The 17,475-nt window shown below is 42.2% G+C and overlaps 1 protein-coding gene and 1 long non-coding RNA gene across 10 annotated transcripts in view; both read left to right on the forward strand.

Moving 5' to 3' along the window:
• LOC115531221 (tumor necrosis factor receptor superfamily member 14) overlaps positions 1–17,475 on the forward strand; it is an 81,722-nt gene that overhangs the window by 40,277 nt on the left and 23,970 nt on the right. Inside the window, exons 1-11 of one of the 9 annotated variants that reach the window (XM_030342251.1) lie at positions 7,906–8,098; positions 8,450–8,544; positions 12,113–12,191; positions 12,548–12,729; positions 12,908–13,033; positions 13,339–13,497; positions 13,827–13,911; positions 14,313–14,440; positions 14,769–14,794; positions 14,925–14,949; positions 15,570–15,805. In XM_030342251.1, the coding sequence (XP_030198111.1) occupies positions 12,172–12,191; positions 12,548–12,729; positions 12,908–13,033; positions 13,339–13,497; positions 13,827–13,911; positions 14,313–14,440; positions 14,769–14,794; positions 14,925–14,949; positions 15,570–15,631 (813 nt within the window). In that variant the 5' untranslated portion in view covers positions 7,906–8,098; positions 8,450–8,544; positions 12,113–12,171 and the 3' untranslated portion in view covers positions 15,632–15,805. Of the gene's footprint in view, positions 1–7,904; positions 8,099–8,449; positions 8,545–12,112; positions 12,192–12,547; positions 12,730–12,907; positions 13,034–13,338; positions 13,498–13,826; positions 13,912–14,312; positions 14,441–14,768; positions 14,795–14,924; positions 14,950–15,569; positions 15,812–17,475 lie in introns of those variants that run through there. The other 8 variants (XM_030341096.1, XM_030340710.1, XM_030340793.1 and 5 more) reach the window with 8 other exon arrangements.
• On the forward strand, positions 3,391–4,171 carry LOC115533111 (uncharacterized). Its single transcript, XR_003974142.1, has 2 exons — positions 3,391–3,428; positions 3,736–4,171. It is a non-coding gene; the product is annotated as an uncharacterized LOC115533111 (long non-coding RNA).

Below are 17,475 nucleotides of genomic sequence, written 5' to 3' on the forward strand. Positions count from 1 at the left end.
ATCGTAACAGGATTCTTTAATATCGCTGTTAGACCCATGTTTCCTATTGACCGTGATTCACTATTGAAGGGGAATGACATTACAGGAGACAAAGTTACGCAGTTCGAGAAATTCTGGATCAACATGAAAGTGCAGTGTTTCCCCTACCATTGTTCAGGCCTGGCGGGCCGCCAGGCCAACGAGCGCCCCCGCCAGGCCAACAACCGGCCAAAAAAATGAAAAGAAATGAAAAAGAGAAAAAAAAAAAAAAAATGAAAAAAAAAAAAAAACTTTTTTTTTTTTTATTATTATTATTATTAGCCATAATATCATAACCATCCAAGCTCACCACCAGCTATCTCAATATGTATTGGTGCTTTATGCTCCTGTACATGAAATTAGTTTATATTAAATCAACTTTGTTTTTAGAAAAACACTGTTTATTCTCCGGCAGAAGAACTATACCATGAACCGATCGCGTAAATGCGACGTCTGATTGGTTCAGCCCGCCATTACCATGGACATTTTTACCGCCCCCGCGAAACACTAGCCTCGTTCTTTATATGTCCATAACTTAACCAACTTGTGATGGCTAAGCAAGTGTTTTATTTGGAAATAACCAACAAATACTCGTGAAAAATGTATAACAAATCACACCATCAGCTCTTACCACCGGGCCTAAAAAAAATTCTAGGGGAAACACTGAAGTGAATCTGATGGTTCAAACTCAGAAACTAGGGGAGGAAATACACCAGTCTGATTCCTTCCTGAGGCCAGCTTTCACAGGAGAAGAAGCGTGGTGTGTTTAACATCATTATTTGATCTATCCTCACATTATTCTATATGTGGCTCACAGAGCAAAGACAAGCGAGGTGTTAATAGATAGTGTGAGGTGTGCTCTGTGAGGCGTCCTGGGATATGATGGGTAACGTTGGCTTGGGTCCAAGCTCCACCTCTCTTGGGCGACCACCAAGGAAGACGATATTTTCTTTATGATATATTTTTTTACAACGTTACTAACGTTCCTCAATATTTTGCAAACGATGACACGTACATATTTCACCCATGCAAGTATCTTGTTGTTTTTCTGCTAAACTTTTAGTAACATCACTTTTTTGAAGGCTTTTGACCGTAATCATTTAGGGAATCAAATGTAAAATAACAGATGCAAAACCTTTAATGAAAATATCTGCCAATTTACTGCACTGTATTTCAATGATGATTTCTTATTTACATTTAATGGATTTTTATTTTTTTTAAGTAATTCCTGTACTTCTTTTTTACTACTTTCCTTGAGTTGTTCAGGAAGCATTTGGGGTGCTGGGATTAGCATTACATGGCCTTCTTTCATGTGACAGTCAAACATTGTTAGTTACATACTATTGTTTGTGATGAAGTGGAGTTAGAGAGGGCTGGTTGTTGGGGTATGCTTTTATGAGAGCACACTAATAAAGGGTTGAACATTGCGTCTTAGTTTGTGGTCTGTTTGTGACAAGGGACCTGGAAACTCCACCTCATAAAGTCCGGTCTCACAGGAAGATTGCAAAAACACAAAAAGGGCACAAGGCCGCTGTAGACTGAGACAGGGTAACAATCCAAATAAAGGGAGAAAAGACAGGTCACCTTCTGAAGAGAAGTCAGGGAGCAGGCAGAGGGCAGAACCCCAGGCAAAGGCCAAAAACAGGCAGGAACCAGGCTGGCAGGAGCCAGGCAGGCAGGATCCAGGCCGGCAGGAACCAGGCAGGCAGACTGCAGGGCCTTTTGACCTGACTAGGTAAGCCAAGACCAAACGTAAGATCAATCTAACAAGGTGGCACTGACAGCCCAGGATATACATAGGCTGAGTAGTTAACACACAATGAGGAACAGGTGAGCAGGAAAAAGGGCGGGAAACTAACACCGGCAGGATGTATAGGTGAGAGGCGGAGTCAGAAGCACAACAACAATAGACACATGGTGGACAAAACACAGAATAACCAGCAGGAGGCCACAGAGTCACTGAGCCCAGACAGAGGTGCTGACAATCAAAGGTTTAACATTTATTTTCCATTCCTTCTGTCTATATGTGTGGATTGTCCATTGAAAAAATATATTATTGTGTATAGCGTGTGTATGTACACAAGTGTACATTTTCCCAATACTAATTCGGACAGTGTCATGACTGTCTTGTCTGATGTTGTGGACTCACATTTAATTGCATCACCCAATGAAAATGACCCAAAATACTGTTTAAAGGGGACATATAATTCCACCAGGTGTGAGTGTGATTAGCCGTTACCAGCCGTTTGAAAATGTGCAGCTTCTGACATCACAGGCGGGCGTGTCCACCTAGATGTGTGCTGGATAGATCAGTCCACCAGCCTACCCAGTGGAGTGTAGCAAACGTTGCTCATCAATCCGTCATACATCTAAATTTGTTCAGACGTTCAGACTTTTTTTACCGTTCAAATCTGTACTTGTTTGTACATAAAACTCTTTAAAATATTCATATGCACCACTGGCTTCAGCGGTAGCTCTGTTGTCGTTATTGTTTTAAGAGGCCATGCTGGCATCATGCCTGTTGCAGTTAATCCACAGGAGCCGGTAAACAGTGCGTGAGCGTCGTTCACCGTTCACAAAATATATGAGAGCTTTCAATGAACACCGCTCTTTTAGCGCGCTCATGCACCCCACTGGCTGGCAACACGAGGTCTCTGGTTCAGGTGGAGCAGTTGGGTTAAAGGATAGACTAGACCAGGTTTTGTTTGTTATGTAAGGCTAACTTTATCTACTCTATAACCGTCCAGGTAGAGCTGCTGGAGAAAGAACACCTGGTCCCTCATCCACACCTCTCCTCTCTCTGGAGCTTGTACGTTCAACCCATTATTTGTGGTCTCTGTGCCATTAATAATAAACTGTTATTTCGTCTTTGTTATTATTATTATTTTTAAATTTTGCAGTTACACCGTTGTACTAATTAATTGTAGGTCTTAGTCAAATTATATGAAGTGTATTTGTACAGTGCTACCTTTTATGTAGTAGAATGACAAAGGACTTAATGCAGTGGTGTAACAGTATGGATGAACTGTGTGTTTGAACACAGCCTGCAGGTCTAGAGACATCCATCCCTCCAGCTCCCTCCAGTGAAACACAGCCTGCAGGTCTAGAGACATCCATCCCTCCAGCTCCCTCCAGTGAAACACAGCCTGCAGGTCTAGAGACATCCATCCCTCCAGCTCCCTCCAGTGAAACACAGCCTGCAGGTCTAGAGACATCCATCCCTCCAGCTCCCTCCAGTGAAACACAGCCTGCAGGTCTAGAGACATCCATCCCTCCAGCTCCCTCCAGTGAAACACAGCCTGCAGGTCTAGAGACATCCATCCCTCCAGCTCCCTCCAGTGAAACACAGCCTGCAGGTCTAGAGACATCCATCCCTCCAGCTCCCTCCAGTGAAACACAGCCTGCTGAAGGTGAGTTGTGTTAATTATGTTAAAGCTTCAGTTATATAAATAATGACAATATTAACTAATCAGTTCACCCTGTACCTCTGAAATGTTTTATCGACCAATAGATACGAGGGAATATATAAAACCATATTAGAGTGCAACTTAATCCCATCAAAAAATAATTTAAACCAAGATGACCTTTGGACCTTTTTTCACTTGTCTAATTGAACACTACTGGTCAACCTTTATCTATAATCCTGCTCATTGTGTGTGTCTTGTTTTTTGTGTGTGGTTGGTTGTGTTTCCCATCGACCGTTATTCACTATTGAAGGGGAATGACATTACAGGAGACAAAGTAATGCAGTTCGAGAAATTCTGGATCAACATGAAAGTGAATCTGATGGTTCAAACTCAGAAACTAGGGGAGGAAATACACCGGTCAGATTCCTTCCTGATGCCAGCTTTCACAGGAGAAGAAGCGTGGTGTGTTTAACATCATTATTTGATCAATCCTCACATTATTCTTCTATATGTGGCTCACAGAGCAAAGAGAAGCGAGGTGTTAATAAATAGTGTGAGGTGTGCTCTGTGAGGCGTCCTGGGGTATGATGGGTAACCTTGGCTTGGGTCCAAGCTCCACCTCTCTTGGGCGATATTTTGCATAGAAAAAACTGGTGGGCGCTTTCGAACAACCCACACTTATTTAGTCAACATCGCAAGAAATTAGCCTACTAAAGCCTCGTGAATGGGGATGTACCCAGAAAAAATAGTAAACATATGTTAGGTTGGAGAGACACACAGCCACACGTTATAAAGTTTACCGTTGTTTACTAACAGTTGAGGAATAATGTCATGCACTCGCAGGTGCGTCATTGAGTCATTGTATTCTCAACACAACAAAATACACCAAGTCCTTGAAAATGGATCTCCTTCGCATCAAAAGATGAAAACAAATAGATAGGCTACCTCATAGATTATAGTAGGCCTAGTTAGAACAACAATCTGGCATGACAACTTGGCCACGTTAACAAATAGATACATATTATTAACCAGAACAATACCAGAATACCACAAAAACCATAATAATAATAAAGTTCATTTTGGCCTTCTTGCCCCTCTCCTCCGCAGCCACTTTCGCTAACTCCTCGCAGATTTATCACACATCACTCAACCGACTCGCGTCACTCCAAGTCCCACCTCTCTTGCTGCACATCTGAACAAAACACACGCATGCACACAGTATTAGCCCCTCACTCACACACACACACACACACACACACACACACACACACACACACACACACACACACACACACACACACACACACACACACACACACACACAAACACACACACACCAGATCCTGCTGGCGGAGCACACGTCAGAGCTTCCGGAGCGCGCGTCAGAGCTTCCGGAGTGCGCCCCCCCTTGCTCCCCCTCAAATTAAGCACTGCCTACACCACAAACAATGACCCCAGGGTTATTGCCGACTACTTAGTGTCATCCGCTGCACGCTTGGGAGGATGCCCGGAGCGTCTGCGTGCTCACAGAGGAACGGAAAATGGACACGTCGAGATTAAAGTCGATATGATGTTGACGATGATGATTGAGTTGGTATTGTGTTGTGTTGTCTTGTCATCTCACGCAATGTTATGTAATTGTCATTAACTGCAATCATAGGTTTTGAACACAGCCAGAGAGAGATATTCTTTCTGGATTCCAAATGTGAACATGCACAGTTTGGATTTGGCGATCTAGAAATGAGAGAACTGTTGAGGTCACTAACACAAACTTGCATGATGGTTCTTATTGATGTTCCTGATTGATGCAGTTTCAATGCCTTTCTGTTTGTTCCAAAATGTTTGTTCTCCAGATCATGTTCTGATCTGTTTAGCAGCCATTTTATGGTGCTGCATATATAACATGAATATTGGATATCAACTTAACCTTAGAATTTAACAAGAAATGTCCACATACTGTGAACTCCTAAACTTACAATAAATTGAAACCACTAAGTGAGTTTATATAATGGTACCATAAAAAGCCTGCTGAAATGGTGTGTGTGACTGCATGAAGATCTTGTTCCTGACTAAATAGATTGCGTCATGTGTGCGGTACATGAAAAAGGGCCATATTTTGCATGATTGATATGCCCTAAATGCTGCTGTCTGTTCCATTTTAGAAACCTTTGTCAGTCTCTCAGCCCTGGGCCATGGAAAGAGACGACTGGTTTGGTCATCGAGGTAAATATATTGTTGTTTAATGATACTGTGAAACTAGAAGTACAAATACTAACTCATTTCTGACATGATAGGGCTTTCCACAGCAAAAGTATGGCATCGACTGTGGCATCTTCATGTTGATGGTAGGTGTGACTATTGGTCGGATTTATTTACTCTTTGTGCTTAAAAAATATTAACATAAAATTATTGTTTTATTTACAGTATGCCCTTTACAAAGTCATGGATGCACCCTTTGACTTCACTGTTGTAAGTTCCCTTGCTTATTCAAAGCTATCTAAAAAGTTATTTTATATTATGGCTGATATATATTTTTTCTATTTTATTAGACTGATATGCCATCGTTGAGAAAATGGTGGTGTATCATGCTGATTGAAAATCTTGACCTTGGAAGGTAAGGCCAAATTATGTTCACCTTTGTTTGACTAAGAAATGATTACATATGAGTGTCTCTATTGTATTTGTAGTGTATTAATTTCTCTTTCTTCCTTTAATTCTTAATATTTGAGCCATGGCAAACCCTTTGCCCACTGGACTGACACATCTAAGGCTCTTCTTCGGGGTGAGGTGCCACCAGTTTTTAAACTGAAGAAGAGAAGGCGAGATGAAATTCATGAGGTACGTTTTTATTTATATATTTTTAATGCTGTTAATGTTAAGTTGCATTTGTTTGTTCTTTTTTTGTTCATTTACTCCTACAACAATCTTTAATTTCCCTGAATCTTCCACCATTCAGTCATGACAATAATCTTTTGTAAAGAATGTGCCATCCTCCTAGGTGTGATGGTCTTTCATTATTTTAAGTATTTAAAGAGGACAAAATTATTCTGGTGTTCAACTCACTCAGTGTTCAACAGTTTCAGGTCCTCGTCTCTGTAGACAGACTTACCCCCTCCAGTTATGTTTCCCACCACAGTGCCGTTGTTGTCTAATTTGATGTGTTATTATCTGGATGGGCTTGTCTGCAGTCCGGGGTGTAGAACCTTAGAGTTCCAAGTCTTAGTTTAAGTAACTAACTGGTTGCAAAAATAATATAATTGAATATAAAATGATTCCAACTTGGTGGCATTTCATTTTCCATTAAACAGGGGCCACTTGACAACATTGTGGCTGGAGTTGCCTGGCTGCGTCAAAATGCAGGTTTGCTCAGGGGGAAGGTGGTCGAGCCCGCATTTCCGAATATGGACGCTAAAGAACAGCAGGAGCTCCTGGAAAGGATACGTTCTTCAACTGATGAAGAAGAAAAGTACCCCCTGCTCTTCACATTTGATTTTCAGGAAGATATGGAAGTCTTCCTAAACATGGCAGCTGAGGAGGATCTTCGGGTCAACGCCATGTTTCTGGGTCGCTGGGTGGACAGCCAGTGACATTGCTGTGTGTGTGTGTGTGTGTGTGTGTGTGTGTGTGTGTGTGTGTGTGTGTGTGTGTGTGTGTGTGTGTGTGTGTGTGTGTGTGTGTGTGTGTGTGTGTGTGTGTGTGTGTGTGTGTGTGTGTGTGTTGAGGTTCTGAGTTCAGTTATCTGTTGAGTGTTCTTAATAAAGTGTTATAACGTTTACAATGTATTGATTTTTTGTATGACTTAACTTATTCACTTTGGTTACACACAGAGCTAAGTTTAAACACAGACTTGAGTTTGTCGTATTTAAATATGGGCAAATAATGTGGTCCAGCAGTACAAGGTAAGACAATATTATAGACAATTAGAGCCAGATATTAAATGAATGATGGTTCAGAGTAAGAATTTAGGAATGCAAAAGTGCTAATAACATATGATAAATTATGTTGGAATGCAGTCGAACCTCATGATATTATGACAACAGAATGTAACATAGCTAGACCTAATATAAATATGTCAGAAAAGGTTAAGCTAAAGGGGAATTGTTCTAACTATTCCTGTCCACTCATACATAGTATTTAAAATAATTATTAGCCTCAATCTCTGATGCCCTTCAGCTTTACAATACGAGTATCAGTTTGTGTCCTATCAAATATTAAATTGAGATGATTGCAGTATAACACATAGGGAATCTGAATAAGGGGTGTGTATTTACAGAAAGAGAAGAGCCATAAGCTCCAGCTTAAAGTGAACAGCGTCAGGTCTTCTGTCGAAAACCGGAAGCTTTTATCCGATTTTATAACTTAATTGATTTCGTTAATTTATGTAAACACATTACTTAACGCCCTTTCATTTATGTAAACACATCGTAACGCCCGATTTTTATTTTATTTTCCGATTTCTATTTTTTATTATCCGATTTCCGGCGTGTGGGTGGATGTTTCTCTCTTGGACGCGTTGGCTATTACGTCCATTCTGTTTCAACTCGAAACAGGAACATCTTGTTTTGACTTATCACACTCACCCCTGGTTCTACAATAGATAGTTAACAACTTTATTAATCCACCGGAGGTGAAATTCCTTTGTTACAACCGCCCAGCAGCAACGGAAAACACAGGTAAGATACAATGCAAACAAAATACAAAGTAGCCTAATGAAAACGAAAATAGACGCTAAAGTAAATGCTGAAGTAAAGACAAACAGAACAAACAGGGCAAACAAAACAAACGGTGTAAATATAAATTATAAAGTGGCACAGTACCAGTAATTTATTATATTAAAGTTTATAAATGCAAATGTTAACCAAGAGAAGTGTCGATGCTGCAAACGCAAAATGTAAAACATGGAGGCCCTTTATGGGTATCAGTTCACAGTGGACAGAGCACACCATACCGTGCCTTCCTGGATTCTCCGACCAATGAGAAAGCGATTAGAAAGTCGAGCATGATGAATATGAGTTTCCTCCTAGTTATTGTTGCAGTTGAAGGCGGAAGAGTGTGGTTCGACAGATAGCTGTCTTCAAGAAGCTACTTGAAGTGTTTCGACGGTCTCAATTAAAGTAAGGTAATATAAACGCTGTCTAATCTGATATCGTCATTATATTCAAGTCCGTTTTTTATAAACTTCAGTTGGTTTACTATAACTGGATAAAAAAAATATAAATTTGTGGTGCCGTTCTTACTTTCGTTTTCGCTCAGGTTTCTCACGGAGAAACAATGTAGACCTTGACACTTGGTTATAACGTGTTTTGAGCAAACATTGTGGCTCCTGGGAACATAAGGTATTTGAAGAATGATTAGCTTATTTAGTTATATTCAGTAATGACGTTATGGTTTGCGTCGAGGCATCGGGGCGTGTGTCGAGTATGCCTACCTCGGCTCCTCCCCCAGCGAAGCTCCGTATCGAGTAGGATTCACATGACATGAAGGAAAGGACGTAGCGTGTGACGTTCGAGGCTTCATCTCGGGCTGTTCCGCGATATGGTTCACAATTGGCACATTTTTACAAAAAGAAGACACTACCCAGTTCCAAGATCACTTGAATGGCTATGCAATTAATCACACTCATTCTCAGTCATCATGCAGTCATCATCTATTATTACAATTATTAGACTAACCCTTCTATTTTGCCCGGGATGACTTAAAATCTTTGTCAAATGTTTAGTTTTTCTACCATGAGCTCGGGAGATATTTATGAACGGCACACTCACACGTATCACTGAAATGACCTTAATTCTCAAATGTTTTGATCTTGTACGAAGCAAACATCACATCATCACAGGAAACTCTTTCTTTCATCATAATTTCATTCACCACTAGGTGTCCCTAGCGTACTCATTTGAAGCTTCGAGGTCGAACCACTTTGATGGTTCATCTGGCTGCGAGGCTTTGACGTTTCATGAGGCATCATCTCGGCACCACTAATATTCAGGTTTTTTGTTCACGGTGATGAACTCCCCGCTTTGCACCTAGTATTAACATGCGTTTTGGGAGCTCGGATATTAACCCGTAATCGCCACATCGCCAATAAATCATGGTGTAAATGAACCCAAGACAATGGTGGTGTGAGAGAATCGCATAACTAATCAATTTGAACCGTTGCATGTGTGAAAGTGGCTCTAGGGCTCTAGTTAGTGTGTTATGTAGCCTACAGTTAGGCCCTATCCCGTTCCTTTGCTCTTCCAAAATCTCCACTTTAACCCTACCCCTCAACCCTTCGCCTACGAAATGGGTCGACAACCCTTCAAGACCCAGTTACAGTACGTCATTAGTAGTCGTTGACAGGGTTTTGATCTTTATTTATTATTTTTTGTATCGATATATCTTGATACAATATCTGTCTCTGGAATGGATTAAGGCCCAATCCCGTTACACCCCTTGGCCCAAACCCTTAACCCTTAACCCTTAACCCTTATCTCCCACCTGGAGTCCCTAGGCCTAGAACATGGAGCATATGGATATCCTTGTCCCATTTTGTTGAACATAATGGGACAGGGGCCCGGCAGATCCCAACCCCCCCGGCCGTGGGCCCCCGGCGTGAGCGCGGAGCTCCCCTCCGGAGCTTTGGTGGTTGTGTTGTTATAAAGAAAATGCCTTTACAACATCGAAACGGCATAATGATAATGCGACGGTCATCATCATTTATTTAATGATTATTAAAATAGAAAACACTTACCTTTGTGGTTTAAGATCCTGTCGCATCTTTTCGCCCGCCATCTTGACTAGGATTTTTCTTGATTTTCCATTTTCTCGCAAGGTATTGCGGGAGCAAGCCACAACTGTAGCGTTGCTGGGCTGCCCATTGGACATCTTAACTTCAGGAGATGTTAGCCCTCCCCCTCACCCCTTACCCTGCCTTAAAAAGTCTTTCGGGACGCGGCCCGCTGCGCATGAACGCGCAACGGCGAGGCGTAGGGGGGAAAATTTTGGTTGGAGCCAAGGATTGAGACTGAGCCCAACACTGCAACTCCTCTGATGTCAGACATTATCTGGAGGAGCCAGCCAGCTAGGGCTGGGACGACGCGTCGACGTAATCGATGACGTCGACTCATAAATTACGTCGACGCGAAAAATGTGCGTTGATTAAAAAAAAAAAGATGGGCGGCGCCGGAGCGTAGTAGCAACGCGAGTGGCTCCTCAGACTTTCATAAGTGCAAGGCGCCACGCACTCGTTCCTCTAAAGTATGGGAATTCTTTAATGTGAAAGGAAACTATTCCGTGATATGTCGTCTTTGCAAAATGGAGATGACTTTCCATTCTAGCACCACGGCAATTCACCAGCACCTGAAGAGGCGCCACCCGGTAGCAGCTGCAGATGACCGAGCACCGTAGAATTCTAAGAATGCATTACTTTTCACTTTTATTTTGGAATTTAAAGGCAATAAACATGTATTGAAATGTTAAGGAATTCATATTTTTTTCATTCAGATATGTAAATCAACATGTAGAAATTGCTATTAGTCAATTAATGGGGAGATAATCGATAATCGAATCTAATCGAAATCGAATCGGACTGAAAAAATGAATAGTTAGATTAATCGATGCATCGAAAAAATAATCGCTCGATTAATCGTTCAAAAAATAATCGTTTATCCTAGCCCTACAGCTGTTAATTAACCACACGGAGATTACCATGGCAGCCGGTGAAACAACGCGGCGTTCTGCGCGCGCATCCGCCGTGTTGATAAACAAATAACCCCCATATTGAACGAAGTTAAACTAAGCTAGCGTCCCGTTCACAGGCACCAGAATGAACTAGTTCACAGTTACGTTCATCAGGCAGTAATACAGTACGTTCAGTTCGCGTTCGCCCAAAATATGAACGAGTTCATGAACTACCGTTCAATGAACGCGTTCGGGCACAACACTGACAACAGGGCTCCCCGCTGTACTGGGATGTGCGTCTCCAGTTCAACAGGGCTCCCCGCTGTACTGGGATGTGTGTCTCCAGTTCAACAGGGCTCCCTGCTGTACTGGGATGTGCGTCTCCAGTTCAACAGGGCTCCCTGCTGTACTGGGATGTGTGTCTCCAGTTCAACAGGGCTCCCTGCTGTACTGGGATGTGCGTCTCCAGTTCAACAGGGCTCCCCGCTGTACTGGGATGTGCGTCTCCAGTTCAACAGGGCTCCCGCTGTACTGGAGATTGTTGTGGAAATAATCGACTAGTTTGCAAAGAGGCGAAGACAACGGAATATTAAGATGAAGAGCTTTGATTCTCATTGCACCGTGAAGACGGAAACATCAATGACATTTAATTCTCTATTTCTGCATTTCATCAGAGCTCACATCCAGCCATAACCCCATGACCACGTTTACTCATTAGTCTGGGCTTTTGCCCGAAAGATCTCCTAAAATAGTGGTTGTTGTAAACGTCCTCCTTATCTGATACAGAATTATTTTCACTGTCTTTACTGAACACATTGAGCTCAGGTTTCTGGTTTTGTTTGACCCTCTACAAATTTTTCAGTACACTGACCACTTCAGCACAATATATATTTTTGTGTGTGTGTGTGTGTGTGTGTGTGTGTGTGTGTGTGTGTGTGTGTGTGTGTGTGTGTGTGTGTGTGTGTGTGTGTGTGTGTGTGTGTGTGTGTGTGTGTGTGTGTGTGTGTGTGTGCGATCATCCTACTTAGGCGCGTCGCTAGAATCAGTGTGGGACCAAAGCCATAAGGACGTGGTTAAAGACTGGAGGATGGTGGAAATGGTTCAAAAGTGAGGTTTTTTTCCTGCTTTTTGAGACTGTTTGTACTGTTAAACATTCACGGTCCTTATTTTAACCGCATATTAGATATTTTAATTTAGTGTACAATTCTTAATTAACTGATGTCTACAGAACAACATATATGAATCCCCCTATTGGTAAAGTCAAATAGGCTACATTTAATCATGCAACTGGGGTACAACATCTTTATTTATTAACAACACAGATATAATAACTATTACAGAACAGTATGAATAGTCTGATTGAACCAAACACAACTCTTTTCAAACCCCCAAATGATCTTCTAACCCCTTCCCCAGAACTCGTTATTTAATTGATGAACTGCTTTTCTTTCATCTCTCCCCAGATATTTCAGAACTTCAAGAAAAGTCTGTGTTAGAAGTTTGATGATTGAAGCTTATACAAACCTGACAACCATGTTTCTACTATTCATATTAATAAGTTGTTGCTTTGGCGTTGCTTCACCTTCACATTGTCCCCTGAATGAATACAGAGCAGGATTGGAGTGTTGCCCATCATGTCCGCCTGGTAAATATCTGAACTGTTGTCACGCTGTCTGACTCTACAACGTGTACTATCTACAAATAAAACATGTACAGAATATACCGTTTACGAATCTACAGTAGAGAAGGTCCACAAATCGACAACATGTCCAACATATACTGTCTATAAATCTACAACATATTCAAAATGTTCTTTCCAACAGGAATGCATGTTGTGAAGGACTGCGAAGAGAGAAGCATTACAAAGTGCTCATGGTGCCCCGATGGTACTTTCCAAGCCGGCTTTAATGAACAGAAGCGATGCTCTAACTGTACAAAGTGTGACGCAGGTACATCTGCTATTTCACGGAAATGCCCCCCATGCAACCCCCACATTGTGTTGATGAGGACGTTGTGTTGTTCATGTTGATATCAGAAGTTTTGTTTTTCATGTTTATATCAGAAGTTGTGTTGTTCATGTTTATATCAGAAGTTGTGTTGTTCATGTTTATATCAGAAGTTGTGTTGTTCATGTTGATATCAGAAGTTGTGGTGTTCATGTTTATATCAGAAGTTGTGTTGTTCATGTTTATATAAGAAGTTGTGCACTCTCAGGTTGTCTCAGGTTCCTAACTGTAACTGTTGTGATTGACAGGTCTCGGTCTGAAGGTGAAGAAGTCGTGTTCATCAACATCAGATGCTGTGTGTGAGGTCCTGGATGGATTCTTCTGTAGTGACTCTAACGGAGGTGGATGTAGGGCCGCTCAGAGACACCGTCTGAGCTGCAGTCCTGGTCAATACATCGGTCAAAGAGGTTGGCGTTCTATATACTGTACGGACACATTAATTATAGATAATTGTTAAATAAATTGACGTCTGCTGAACCTATTCAGTCCCATAAGGGGCCATCCAGGTTCTTACCATTTAATGTATTAGTGTCCAAGTTACTCCACGATCATCTACAACAGTCTGGCAATGATACCCACAAAGACTTTTTGAATTACAATTCTGTTTCCTTGTTACTACGATGTTGATCTTGTAATATTTTAGCTGTTAAACGATACAATTTGAAAAGATTATCACAAATGTTCCCACCACATCTCAGAATGGTTGTGTTTTAATAAAACATGAATATTCCTACAGGAACAACAGATGAAGACATAGAGTGCCTTCACTGTACTGATGGAACATTCTCAGATGGCACATCGTCATGCCAACCCCACACAACGTAATTGGAGTTAATTAAACAATTTATACATACAGTACAATAATGGTGTGTTAAGAATTAGGCCTGGGCAATATATAGTGTACTGGTGTGGCTTTTATTTGCCTGTTTTTAAAATACACACATAGTCATTATGTTCTGTTCGTTTTTTTATGATCAGAATTAGATATTGAGGTCATTAATGCTTAACAATATATATATAACTTCCATTCAGTCAATTTCTCCCCATCAGCGTCCAGTGAACTCAGACACAGGCAGATACAGGTCATTAGGAGCACGTAGGTGTCAGGCATCTAGGAAGGTTGTGGACATTGGGGATCGAACCCAGTACCTTTTAAACCTGGAGTCCAACACCCAGTCTACTACTCTTAGAACTAAACGTGGTTTTGTCCTTCTGGTTTCAGATGTGCTTCTGTGGGAGGGGTGCAGATACAACCAGGAACTGATTCAACTGATTCTACATGTTTTCTAAACCTTTTGTGGTTCATAATGGGATCTTGCATATCTCTCATTATATCATTAGGCCTGGGAGGTAAGCATTACATTCAGCTCTATCATGTATCATCTGAAATTAAACTCTTAACATGTATCATGTTACATTAAACCATAATGCATTATGGTAACATTAAACTAGCATGTATTATGTTACACTTAACTAATATGTATCATAGTTACATTAAACTTTAACATGTGTCATGGTTACAATAATAAAACACGTAGCATGTTTCATTAAACTAACATGTATCATGTTTCATAAAACAATAATGTATTATGTTACACTAAACTAACATCTATCATGGTGATGCTGAATGATATTGACTTCTCTCCTGACATGTTACTGTATTGTTATCTCTATATAGCATTGGTTTATAGAAGACGTGTGAAGGTAAGTGTTATTACTGGTTTGATACAGAACACAATAATATGTGTGACCCTAGCTGGCAGTGGTGGAGTTATTAGAAGATGACCCTGTGATGAACCCAATGTTGATATTTTATTCACTTTTTCTTTTATAGAGACGGAGATGGAATGCCTTGTATAGTAAGTTCTTATTCCACATTTTTCACTTTGTAAATGAGTAACAGATAATTTAATAATATCCATTTACTTGCAAGGGTTACTGCATATTTTCATGTCATATGATATTATGAAATAGTCCTGGTAGGTAAGGGTTACATTCACCTATTAACATGTATCATGTTACATTAACCTAACATGTATCAGGGTTATGCTGAATGATAGTGACTGCTGTCCTGACATGTTGATGTGTTGTCATCACAGGGATACACAGAAATGGCAGTGCCTGTACACTTACACAAAATCAAGCATTTGTACTTCATTATTATTACTGACACTTGCTGTAAAAACACATTGCTCCATAAGGTTTGACATAACAAATATATGTAAGATCAGGACAGCTCTGACTATACACTAAACCCCCCACAATCAGGGTTTTAAACTGTTTCGTATTTGGGCAACTTTTTTCAAAAGTTAAAGTTAATTCCTAATAACACATTGCTCTAACATTGAGGAATGTGTTAGGTGTATAGTCAGAGTTTTCCTGATTACAGATATATCTGCCACTGTCAGACCTTATAGAGTGAGTGTTGCTGCATGTGGAGGCTGGCTGTGTGTCCTCACTCTGCTGCCTTCTCTCCCAGAAACTACACCACTATCACTGACGGTCCTGAACCAACCGGGGACCAACAAGAACTTACCATAATTATGGAACGATGGAACTATGGATGATCAAGATGACGACCAGAGTCTGGATCCAGCCCCACCCTCAAGCCCCCCACAAGATGGATCTGTCTCACTCCTGGTCCACCCCTCTCAGTCTGGGTCCCCCCTCCCCCTCCCAGTCCACCCCCCTCAGTCTGGGTCCCCCCTCCCCCTCCCAGTCCACCCTCCTCAGTCTGGGTCTCCCCTCCCCCTCCCAGTCCACCCCCCTCAGTCTGGGTCCCCCCTCCCCCTCCCGGCCCACCCCCCTCAGTCTTGTGCCCCCCTCCCCCTCCCAGTCCAGCCTCATCAGTATCCTAAGTAAGCCAGCAGGTTTTATGTTCGCTCCAAGTCGGTAACAAGTCACTTTAAAAACGTGTAATGTAATGACGTTGCAGGAGAAGAAGTAACCCCAGTTCTAGAAGTTCTGGATCAACCTGAAAGTGAATATGATGACTCAAACTGAGAAACTAGGGGAGGAAATACACCAGTCTGATTCCTTCCTGTCGCCATCGTTCCCAGGAGAAGAGACCTGGTGTGTTTAACATCATTATTTGATCAATCCTCACATTATTCTTCTATATGTGGCTCACAGAGCAAAGACAAGCGAGGGGTTAATAACTAGAGGTGTGAGGTGTGCCCCGTGAGGCGTCCTGGGGTATGATGGTAACGTTGGCTTGTGTCCACGCTCCCCCTCTCTTGGTCGACCACCGAGCCTTCTCCAGCCCCCTGAGTGTCTCTTCCTTCGTCGTCGGCCTCCTGAACGGCTCCTCCTTCCTCTCCGGGCTCCTGGGCGGTCCCGGACAGCTTTCTGCTCCCCGGGTCAGCCTCCAGAGCGGCTCTGCACGTCCGTTGGTCTGAAGCACCCAGCGCCCGGGCGCCGTCCCCCTGGGACCTCCTGCTCCCTGGGGGCCGTCCCCCTGGGACCTCCTGCTCCCCGGGCGCCGTCCCCCTGGGACCTCCTGCTCCCTGGGGGGACGCCCAGTTGGGACTTTGGGGATGGACCTTTGCTCGCTCTTAGCGATGGCGGCACCAGGCCTCCGGCTGAAGGGGTTGAGCGGAGCGCTCGAGCCGGGGGGTGTGGTCTGACCAACGCTGGGAGGGAGGCGGGGGCAGTTCCATTGACCGCCTTGTAGGACTGAACCGTCGACCTGAATCTGATGTGAGCGACTACTGGGTGCCAGTGGAGGTCCCGGAAAAGGGGCTATTTATTGGTATTTTTTTGCATTGTGTTATGTGTCTTTTTAATTAACTTTATTTTACTCCCCGCAATGTTATGTAAAATGCTGTACATAGAAAGATGTAGTAAAATAAAAAAAATCATTACATGATGTTTAATCTTTTGGCAGTTTGTAAACGTGTTCAAAATAATGTTCTATATTCCCATTGTCTTTAGTCAGGTCAAGATGCATACGCCCTATGTTCACCCTCATACTCAAAATGACCTTTAAGAGTCAGGAACCAGCTGATTCGTCAGGCTGGGTTGACGTCAGGTTCTGTAAGGGTCAGACGTCCCCTCGGTGTCACGAATGCTACATCCTGGGCTTTGGGACGCAACCTCGATGATTTAGGCAAGTCGTGCAGTGACATCTCCTGGCGAAATATGTAACTGCACCCCTGGTTTCACTTTTGATTTGACGCAGTTTTCATTTGCTTGATTTTGTTTGTCAGCTACTCTCAAAAATCGGAATTTAGATCCATATCTAAAGGATATACATGTTACAATATAACGCAGTAACACTTCTGGAACCGAGATTAGGAGACGGCAGACATAGGCCTGCCGCCTATCACAAGTCAAGTGCTGTCCCGGCTCTTGCGCTTTCAAGAAACCAATATAAATCATTGAAA

This window comes from Gadus morhua, chromosome 1, assembly GCF_902167405.1.
Source record: "Gadus morhua chromosome 1, gadMor3.0, whole genome shotgun sequence".
In the NCBI taxonomy this organism is placed as follows: domain Eukaryota; kingdom Metazoa; phylum Chordata; class Actinopteri; order Gadiformes; family Gadidae; genus Gadus; species Gadus morhua.